Source organism: Homalodisca vitripennis, chromosome 1, assembly GCF_021130785.1.
Source record: "Homalodisca vitripennis isolate AUS2020 chromosome 1, UT_GWSS_2.1, whole genome shotgun sequence".
Classification (NCBI taxonomy): Eukaryota; Metazoa; Arthropoda; class Insecta; order Hemiptera; family Cicadellidae; genus Homalodisca; species Homalodisca vitripennis.
This window is the reverse complement of record NC_060207.1, coordinates 93780540-93792368: the sequence shown is the minus strand read 5'-3', so window position 1 is coordinate 93792368 and position 11829 is coordinate 93780540. Positions and strand designations below refer to the sequence as shown.

Below are 11829 nucleotides of genomic sequence, written 5' to 3'. Positions count from 1 at the left end.
TGGTTTTTTAGGTTATGTGTAAGAAAGGGCCATGTGAACCTAATTTCGCCTCTGTACTCATGTACAAATAAAAAAAAAACTATGATTATGACAACTTCACTTGTAATAAAGTTCACTGTTGTAGTAAAACTTCACTGTTCTGTAAAGTTTTAAAATCAAAACTAGTAACTGTATAAAAGATGAATAAAATAAATTTCATCGCATAAAAGTATGAAATTACCTAAAATTGTTATCAATATTTAAGTAGCAGACAATAAGCCTATTAAACACAAAAGTAATTGTTTTAACTGTCATATGATTTCTTATATTGTTATTTATTTCTTATACTATTATACTTGTAACTTGTTCATATTATATTTAATATGAACTATTGTCCACACCATTAACCCTTTGGAGACCAACATTCAATCTATTAGAAAATAGGCATTTAAATATCAATAAAATTTCAAATATATAGTATGTGTTATTGATTAAAAAACAGTATTTTCAATTAATTTATACCTAGTTACGAAAGAGATGTAAATAACTTCACTAATCATCTGGGCATGACTTGTTCCACTCCTAGTTATGTTCCAGTTGATGGTTGTTTATGTCTTGTTACATTGCTTCTTTGTTTATATTCTAGTGCTGATATAATTAATCGTGTGTTTTACTTATTTTAATAAACAAAATTAGAGTGATCTGCAACTTACGTCAGTATTATCTTTTACATAAGCATAATTATTCTGTAGCAAACAATTTAAGAACTGCTTTATATAAAAACATTTTGAAGTATAATAACCAGAAATAAAGAAAAAATTTAATTTTTAATTATTTAAAAAAATAATTTTGGTAAAGTTTGTAGTTTTTACAATTTTTCAAAAGACTGTGATTTTGCTGCCAAAGTACATATTTTAAACATACTTATAAATTGTGTTAAAGTTCCTATATTGGACTGAAATTTGGAAATAATTTATGTCCCAAATTTGGAGAAAAAAAATGCAACTACTATATCCAAATAGTATAACTGATAACAAACAGAAGAAGTTGAGTACAGATTTTAAAATATTTCCTCATAGTCAGTTAGAAATATTACTTTTTATAAATATTAAATTTATTTTCTAGTCAAAGTTTTTTTACTATCAACATTTTGTATATATAAAAATAAAGTAAGATGTCGTAAAGAATAAATCAACAACAAAATCACAATTCTAGCTACAAGTACAAGCATTACAGAGCTGCAATCATAAAGACAAAACTACGCAAAATGCCTGAAATGAGACCAGTCTTTTTTGGCTAGTACATCTAATTTTTGGGTGGACTCTAAAGGGTTAAAACATGTTTAATAGATGTTTTTACAAATTAATTAAAATTACAAAACCATCAGTAATTTTAACACTAACAATTTAAGTACATCATAGTAATTACAACTTATAAACTAAACTGAGCAAATAATATTCAGAAACAATAATTATTATAGTTTATTAGTGGTGATAATAAAGTAAAACTTTTTTAAATGTATTAAAAAGCTTATTATACAGTAGGATAAGCCAACATTTAAATTGTGGGAGAGAATATTACAGTGACTGCAAGTGGCAATTTCAGATTATCTGGTACCCCCGAGTTATTATTATCGAACTTAAACTGAAATGCATAAAAGGTAAGAACAGGTAATTTGATAAGTAGCACAAAATATTACTCATATTCTTACATAGATGCAAGAAATCTTCCACGGGCATGTGTACCCACAAAAGAATTTAACAATTCTGTCTAACTTTTTTTAAATTTATGGTGAAAACTTTCATGGGCAACTCCAAGTAAATTTTGGTTAACTCCACTAAGGCTTACACAGTATTTTATTCCAACATTCCTCAAGTATTAATTAACTAACATAATATTCTGTGGTGTTGTATTTGTATTTTAATGTATTAAAGCAAGTGGAAGTATTATTACTATCATGAAACATATAAAAAAAGATGTGAGAACTTCTGTGATCCTAAAGTTGATAAACAACGATTTTGAATATAATTCACGTGATAGTGATGTGACAACTTTTTAAAGATTGTATTTATATCTAAAAAAATTACTTCAAGGCTAACATATCATTATGATACAATAATGAACCATGTAATTACTTCACCCGTGTGCAGTAATACGTTTGTCAATGATAATTTTTGTTCTTGTTGTGAATTAGAAAAATAATGCTTTGAAAATATATATTGTTAATTTTTGTGTGAAAAAACAAATATATGTCAGCTCAAATATATTATGAATGATTAGAAACATAAAAATAGTTCATTAAAATTTTGCACAATTTTTTACTACACAGTTGCTTAAATTGTATTACATTACCACAAACAATTACAGTACATGGGTATAAACAAACTCTTATATCTTACTAAATTTAATTGATACCACCAGGTCTGCAGAGGATTAAATAACAAGTATCTTAGTGAGTTAAGTTATCATATAACTTTTACAATTTTTAAATTAAGAATAATATAAATAAAGGAATAAAACCAATAAAAAACACAATTAATAAAAGAACTAACAAAAGTTTTAATTTTATCAAATATAAAATTTTAGTTTTAAATTACCTCAACTTATATAATTTACCAATAAAACAATTTAATAACTTTATGAATATTGTAGAAATGATTATTAATTATTCTTAGATTATATGACAAGTTCATTGATATATAAATATTGTAGATTAAGACAGAACTAGTAAGATTATCAACTTAAAACTCTCCAAGCAATAATAGAATCTAAGGGAAAAACAAGAGAATTAATTAAGGGAAGAACGTTAAAGAAATATAATTTTCTGATTCTTTTGTTTTCATGTTCAAGTCTACTAATCAATGTTTGACTACTTTGATAGCTATTATTAAATGTATTAAGTAATCAAAATGAATGGGAATATTCTTACAACAATCCAAAAACTATAAATTTTTTTGTGTAGTTAACATTAAATCGCACACTTTTGAATATTACAGACATATGCTATTAAAACCATTTATTAAATTGAAGTCAACTAAAAAACCTAATCAAGCAGGAAATAAAATTCCTAAATTCTATTTGTGTGTGCGAAAGCGTATTTTTATTGCTTTGCTATAATACAATCACATGAGATTTAAAATTTTATATGTAAATAATAAAATAACTTGAGAAAAATGGAAGCTATTTTTCAGATTGCCTACACATTTTTTATTGATGGTTTGAATGTCTATACTTATGTCTTTAACAATATAAGATGATCTAACTAGATGTGCAGTAATTATTATTTTCCTAAGGGAAGATACATAATAAACTATAGCAACATGAATTATTAATTTTCAAAAGCAATTATCTAAACGTCTTGATTAAACATTAATTTTAAATAGATCAAACATTTTACAACCACATGTCTAACTCCAGCTGAGATAGATAAGTGACTCATGTGTAACTCAATGCCAGAAAGTTTAGGGGGACGGACACATGGTATGAAACACTTTTCTGTAATACAATGCCTATAAAACCTTATACTAAGAATGTACTTGCAAACACTTGCATGATTAGTAATGAGGTAAAAGTTTAAATTCTCAACTTTTCTAGTAGCAAATGTCTACTTTGGTACTAAACTTTGAAAAGAGATTTCTTTTGTTTCTCTGTTTAATTCTTTATAAAGGACCAAGAAACCTTGAATGAATATGAGGAGAACCTAGAATTCCAGTTTAACCCGCACCAACTCAAACAATCAGGTGAGATGACTACTCTCTGTGAGATAACATTATGCTGCACTACTGATACCATATAGTTATAGTAGACTGTTATGGGTTATATCAATTCATTGAGCTTCTGGGATCAATAATAACCCCCATATGATGTGTTCCATCTCAGCTTTGAGGCAAAGTCACTCCTTAAGAACTGGCTGTACTATACAGCTGTCATTTTTTCAATATTTTTATTAACAGCAAAAAGGAAAATTAAAAACTTGTTTGTACTTTATTGTTTAAATATTTCAAAAGTATACATACTACAAGAAAAACTAAAAACACTTAAATACACATTAATCATATATTTATAACAAAACATCTACAGTTTGTCAAAAAAAATGTGAGAAAGTGTTTGAAGTTTAAAATTGTTGTTATAGGGTAAAACACATGGTCGTTTCACTACAGCCGGCTCTTGAGCAAAATTGAAAGGAAAACAGTGAGTCACATAAATAAAGCCAATCATTGAAAGTTCGGACTTCAAGCTGTATTCTTATACAAATAGTACTTGCCTCAATTTGAAAAAAGAAAGCTAAATCTTTATTTAAAGAAATATTACCTACACAGAACTTGTAATTTTCCTGTCTGGTTTTGTTGTTGTTCATGTTAATTTTGTTAACATTAAGCTCCTGTTTAGTATTAACTTTAGTGATGTGAGTATTTTTTAAGGATCATCATTTTTGAAAACCGCTCCAGAATAAAGGTATTATATATTTATTTGTCAAACTTTGCTGTTCACTTATTAGTAAAGAAAAAATAATTATGAAAGTTTAGAGAAAAATTCTAAGATAATTAGATTTTAAAAATAATAACTAAAACTAAATTCTAAGAATGAACACCATTTTACATAAAATATGATTTAAAAACCTTAAGAATTCTTACACACAATGCAAATAAAACAAACATTTAACTATAGAAAATATTTAGTGTATATAATAATAATTTATAAAGATTAAAATTAAATAAATGTTAATGTTGGATATATATTATTTTACTTCTTTTGAGGTTAATTTTGAGATCATAATATAGTGTGTCGCAACAAAAAACGTTGCCTAAAACATTTTTCTTGTGGGCGCTCTTTGTTTAAATCTATCTGAAAATGAGTCTTGGGATGTTTCATTACTTATAAACCTGATACAAGTATATCTGTTACTAATTTTATAAATAAACACATTATTAACAACTCAAAATGTCTTTTTACAGTAAATATAGATAAATTTATTATAAAAACCTACTGACAGACAACGATGCTTTACTTTGTATTTAACTTGTTGATAACATTTATTTACTTATAATCTTAGTTTTTCAGTTTCAGAACCTTATTACATTTTTATTTGTACATCTTGTATTGTTGTACATAATACAACCAATGAATGCAATTTTATGTGCAACTGCATAAAATTGCTCCAACCAATAGTTTTTATGATTTTCCCCAAAATGAGTACATTTCCAGATTAACAGCTCTTTTCCAATGTTGTCTGGAAATGTGTGAAGACATATATGCAATATTTATATACATATATTTATATAAATATTCTATATTATTTAAATAAACAATGTATTTTGTCAATGTACAACTCTTAATTTAGAAAAATACTGTTAAATTAAGCCTAGAAATGGTTTGCCGACAGAAGTACAGATGGAAGGTTAAAATATTTTAATCAGTTGTTTTATTGGAAGGTAAAATTAATTTCATGATCATACACAGGCAATACTGTTATTTACCAATCTAATTCTTGATTTGTTGTGCAAGCTTCTAATGGATAACTTATTTTAAGATCAAATGATAAAATATTTTAATCAGTTGTTTTATTGGAAGGTAAAATTAATTTCATGATCATACACAGGCAATACTGTTATTTACCAATCTAATTCTTGATTTGTTGTGCAAGCTTCTAATGGATAACTTATTTTAAGATCAAATGATAAAATATTTTAATCAGTTGTTTTATTGGAAGGTAAAATTAATTTCATGATCATACACAGGCAATACTGTTATTTACCAATCTAATTCTTGATTTGTTGTGCAAGCTTCTAATGGATAACTTATTTTAAGATCAAATGATATTAAATTTCTATATACTAAATCATTAACTAAAGATTTTATGAAAACATGGAGAAAATTGTATAACAAAACAGTATATTTGAACAGACAGAGGTTGAATACTGTATTATTTTGTTTCAAATGAACCACTTGGTTATCAATGTATATCTTCCCAACTCTGTTTAATAACATTACAGATAAAATAATAATACTATGTTTTCCTGAACGAGTCTAGAATTAATTATGAATGTTGCAATATGCTGAGATAGCTAAAACATTTGTATAGCTGACTCCAGGAATATGTCAATACAACATTCCCCATTACAATGCTCAATTAACCAACCAAATATCAGATCTCTATACTCAATATTTTATTGTTAGTTTAGTAGATACCATTCCTTTTAAAGTAGATTTCCCTTTATTTGCTTTAACTATATGAGGAAATTTAGGTAAATGTTATTGATTTGGTATTACATACATCAGTGCTTGAGTTGGACTATGGTATTAATATTTTATTGAAATCTATCTATTTCACCTGTCATTAAACAAAAAATGTACATTTTAAATAATAATTTATGAAATAGGTGTGCAAATGATTTTTTACTACCTATTTATTTTTATCTTCAGGTAATAGTTTTGTAACTCCCAAGAAACAGTTTCTTGTATGTAAAGCTTAAAACTTCTAATGTAAAAATTGTTTGTACACCTATAACCAAAGCATCACTATGTACAGGTAAACAAAAATACAGTAGTAAGCCTAAAATACTGGTTCATACAAAATGGACACTTTTGCCGTTGTTGTTGAGACTGCTGTGGGAGTTGTCTTGTACGGTGTACGGTTCATATGATGGCAGTGAAGAGTAGGGCACTCCATTCGGTTCCCAACTTTTACTAGAGAACGGGAGGAGTGTTTTCTGTTTTTCCTCCTGTCTCGCGTCATATTTTGCCTAGAACAGATTTAGTGCATTTTATGTAGTCTAGTAAATTCACTCAAATTCATACATTTTTATTCAGTACTGTATTCATGTACAGAATAGAAAGATTGAATATAGTCATTGTACTGGCTTAAAGCAATGCAATGAAAACAAATTTATTCTAAATTTTATGGCTAAGAAAATAGTAATTAATTAAAAAGGAATGAAACCTAAAATTACAACTATATAATAATAATAATCTTATAAAATAACATAATAATATTACTACAATATTTGAAGTTAGAAATTTAAATAATATTATTATTATTTACATATATTACATATAATATTATGATATAATATATTATTATAGAAAATTAGCTAATGTTTGCTAATGAATATTGCGCTATCCCTTAAAAGATGTTACAAATAAATAAAAAGGATGTTTAATCAAGTATTGTTTAAGATTTCACTTGAAAATATGTCTTTCTTTAATGTCCTTACTATCAGAGATGAGAAAAGCAAAACATTAAAACCCTAAATAGGTTGTTTTTATGTATAATTCTAAGTTATGGTTCTCAAAAACTAACTAATCCTGGAAATGTACTCATGATTTGTAGAGATTCCCGTTAAATTCTGCATACATCACTGTATCAAATATATATTGATTGTAAATATGTTTAGCTCAGAAAACAAGGGTATCACAGTTTCTTCATGCATTAAATTAAATATTACCCTGATTGCTTCCTTTTAATTGTAGGATCTTAATAAATAATTTTCTTTGAAGTTGCGTATTAACGTATTCATTAAAAATATATGGTTTTTTCAGTGACCTAACTTGTAAATAGGTAAAAAGATATTACTTGAATATTACAAGAGCAAGTGCTTTTTTACAACCAATTGAGAAGGAAAACTGTACAAGATATTTAAACTTTATCTAATCAAACTCTTCCTACACTCTTCCTATACAATGTAGCACAGTTTTTGAAGAATGAGACAATAAACAAAGCAGTGTGTACAGGATTTTTATCTTAACATCCCTCAAGTAGGTGTTCAATCTAATTTGTATTGTAATTCATTAAATATATTTTATCTTTGGTTATGCTTAGCTTCAGTAAACCAGGCTAGTAAAATTTTTTACAAAATAAAGCTTATTCTAATATACAGATATCTTCTTAAATATTTCACTGTGTAATTGTTCTAGTTTTCAAACTATTGGCATTAAGGAAATCCTCACAAGTGCAGTATCCTTAAGCTATGAAATGGTGTTTTAACCCAGGATCTGGCAGTTAAAATCCTTGTAATGGCAGGCACTTTTTTGCTACATGTTCACAATTCCTAACAAACAATATACTTTGCTGGGTTGCGCTTTTGACAACCTGACGCCGTCATATTACTGACAGCCCTTACTCTGGCAGGGAAGTTCTTTGGCTAGCCCCGGTGGACGTGGAACTCCTGGTATACTCGTAAAGTCTATTTCTGCAAGCACAGCTACGTTGTTACAGTCTGTTTATAGTCTACTGGCTAACCTACACCAATCCCACCTTTCATAATATGATATTTTCCATTTCCTACAGGTGACAATGTCCACTGTTTATGAGTTGAAGATTTAATTAAAAACTTCGTGGCTGTACGTCTTACTTTGGAGACGTGTTTTCCAGGTTATGTTCGAGCTCTTAAAAATCCAAGATATAGTAGTTCTTTTAAACTTGTTGATTTTTATTATTGGCCAACAGTTATTTGGGATTAGTAACTCTGCATACATAGCAGCCCATATTGGCTGGGTTTGACTGGTTGATAGATTCATGTGGTATTAGTTTAATCCCTAAGGTACAATATTGTGATATAAAGAATCTAATATGGCTTGCAGGGGACAGGTTCCTGGGAATAATTTTTAACTACATTTTATTAGTCACTTTCAGCTATTAGTGATGAAGTGGATACAAGTTGGCACTAAAAAATATATAATAAATTGTAATAATCTAGGATCTCGGCTCAAATCTATTAATTCAATTTTTTTTTACATAACCTCAGATAAAAAGAAGGCAAAAAGTTTTAGGAAAAGATTAAAGAATGATTAAAATTTAATTTCCCAACAGTCCACGTTTATACAATTATTTTATTGAACAATAAGATATTAAATTAACAGGCTTATAATATTCCCTTGTGATAAACTAAAAAAAACATTGGTTTGAACAAAACTTTTTGTTTGAAATTTCTTTAAAGAAACAAAATAAGTCTATAGAATTATTTTTTATATGCATCTGGTTCTGTGTTTTATAAAATGTTCTATTAATAAAAAAAAAGATAACAGTAGGTACCATTTTAGTTTTATAGCAGTACATTTATTTTGAAATAATGATCTGTATTAAAAGCTAAACTCTTGTTTAAATAAATACATAAATAATAATATTTTTAAATTTACTATACACAATTTTGGGAGGTAGTTGATTCTGACGAAAATAGTGCTTATATTACTACAAGATAATATTTCTTTAGCGTACAGATAAGAAGACTTGTTAGCACAATTAAATTCTACTGGGTACAGCAACTACATTACATAGTGCCCTCTCACTAACTTTGTTGTAGCACAGGACTCCGAGTATGGCGAGGCCCATGCCAAACACATTAGTGCCTGTCACTGGGTTGCCCAGCACCAACAGTGATGCTCCGATGACGAAAATACGCTTGGACGCACTGGCCACTGCGTAGGTTAGAGAGGTTACCAAGGACATCACACTGAATGCAAGGATATTCTGTAGCCAGCTGAGCACGCCATCTGTCAGCAGCAGCGCAATGATCCTGTATTTGTCTTTTGACACCTTCAACAAGTGCAAAATTACAAGTTACAATACAACTACAGATTTCACAATAATCATTTTGTTCGCAAAGAACAGTATAATACTAATACAATGATAAGTAACTATGTTAAATATTTTCATTTGAATGTTTTACGTGAGTAGGGAATTTTTGTTTGTTATTTGCGTGTAAAAAAGGGAGAGTGATATGCCATGAAAATATAGTTCAGTATATTAATTTAAAATTCCAAGCTAGCCTAAAGGTTACAAATTTAGTTCAGTTTCTGAAAATGTATAGTTTTGTATGTTTTTAGTAAATAAATTAGCTGTAGAAAAAAATAAAAAGTAGTATAAGACACGAGGTTTTCTTGACCAAAAACACTTAATTTTGTTTATAAATTTTTATTAACTGTAAATAATTTTATTGAAATAAGCTAAAGAGCAGTATTGTGAGAAACCCTATGTTTTTTTATTTTTAATGGTTAGTAAAATTAAAATTATAACTTATAATACGATATAAAAAAGGGGACAATTACTTCATAAAGCAGTTATTCTAATAATGTTTTTGGGTTTTATATATATATATATATATATATATATATATATATATATATATATAAAACGGCATCGTCATTCTAAAATTACTCCATTGTCATCGAAAAATAAAAAATCAGTAGTGTGTTCGGCAAATCTTTACCTTTCCAATAGTATATGAATCACGTTGATACTTGATTGTTTACATATTATAACAAATGATAATAAACGGGCGGTCCAAATCAACGTACATCCTCAGAATGGCAGTAGAAGGCTTAATAATCCTAAAACATTTTACATGTATTCTAATCTTGATGATTATGAATAAAGAATTTCAGATTTCTAAAGTAAAATACTCACAAATATTGATTCATTAATAACGTTCCGAAAATCGTAGAACAACCAGACAGGTAAGAACAATATGAGGGCAAGGCGTCCTAGGATGTGTAACAGACGAAGGTGGTGGACGCCTGTGTCATGTAATACCTAGACATACAAAAACTTGGTATTCTATATAATATGAATGGTTTAGTTTTAATTACATGTACTAATATTTATATTTAACTAAGCATATTAAGTTTAATCGATGAGCAGTGAGAGACAGATCAGCTGTTGTCCTTCAAATACCAATTCTAAATTTATCAAGGTCAATCCACTCTGTGCCTGTATTGCTCGGCTGACCGACCATTGGGGCAGCATCTCTTGTACCGGTATGGTCACAGCCACTCACTTGACACAATCTACCTCACATTACTCCTGTGTGTCTCCTGCACACATTCACTTCTCTGCTCATTATCCCGTCTCACCCTTTCAAGCACACCATTCTCCTTTATTTGTCTATCTAATTTGTCATCCCTTGTTTGTTTGTTTTGTTTTTATTAATTGCATGTTTTAGAGTTAGTGAAGTTGACACTCAAAATGGTGGTTGTGATTCCTGACTTACACGTTCCACAACGCTTTGGTATGATTTGTTTATTTTAACCTAGATTTTAATTATGTGTTAGGATAGTTATTTACATGAAGAAGAGATCAGATTGCTGATCTCAAAACGTAGTGTTACTGATTTTTTTGTGTCACTGAACAATGGTAAATGTCCGGAAAAATCCTGTTTCCTTCACAATCCTTCCATTGTTAAAAACAAACTTCAAACCAAGAATGGACTATCCATCAGTATAGAATTCTGGAGCCCCCCTTGAACTGTCTCTGGTCTTGTCTACCTCTGATCTCATGCGTCTGGTCCAGGGAATCCTCTTGTAGTAGTACTCGAGAAAGACAACTTCTTTTGGTGAGTGATTACTTTGGCACATTCCATGAAAATTGTTTCCTTAAAATTGTAGGAAGTTGGAAACCCTGATTAGTTATGCGAACGTTAAAAAAATATTCTAAAATAACTGATTTATTCATTTTATTTTTTTTCAAACGACATGAATGGTTTGTAATCTAAAAACTTTTCTTATTTAATATTGGATACATACCACTATATTTTATAGCTTAGTAATAATTTAAATACATTTTATAATAGTGAACATTTAAATTAAACAACGTATAACTATAAAAGTCAAGAATGGGTGGGGGGGGGGGGGGGTGGGGGGGGGGGGGGGTGGGGGGGGGGGGGGGTGGGGGGGGGGGGGGGTGGGGGGGGGGGGGGGTGGGGGGGGGGGGGGGGTAGAGAATTTAATTCTGAAAACAACCATAATAAGCAAAGTTAACTAAATGTGTAAAAACGTTATGAAATTAACTCCTCACGTATTACACTACACAGCACACTTTTGCTGTCTTATAATAATGAGTATCTGATTGGTAACAGC

General features: G+C 28.9%; 1 protein-coding gene across 1 annotated transcript; it reads right to left on the bottom strand.

Annotated features, from left to right (window-relative positions):
• Positions 1-4429: 4429 nt before the first annotated feature.
• LOC124370610 (solute carrier family 35 member E1 homolog) lies at positions 4430-11328 on the bottom strand. Its single transcript, XM_046828928.1, has 4 exons — positions 11239-11328; positions 10382-10507; positions 9269-9511; positions 4430-6722 (listed from the first exon to the last, which is right to left on the bottom strand). Exons 1-4 carry the CDS (start codon positions 11326-11328, stop codon positions 6546-6548), a joined length of 636 nt encoding a protein of 211 aa, XP_046684884.1. The 3' UTR covers positions 4430-6545.
• Positions 11329-11829: the final 501 nt, after the last annotated feature.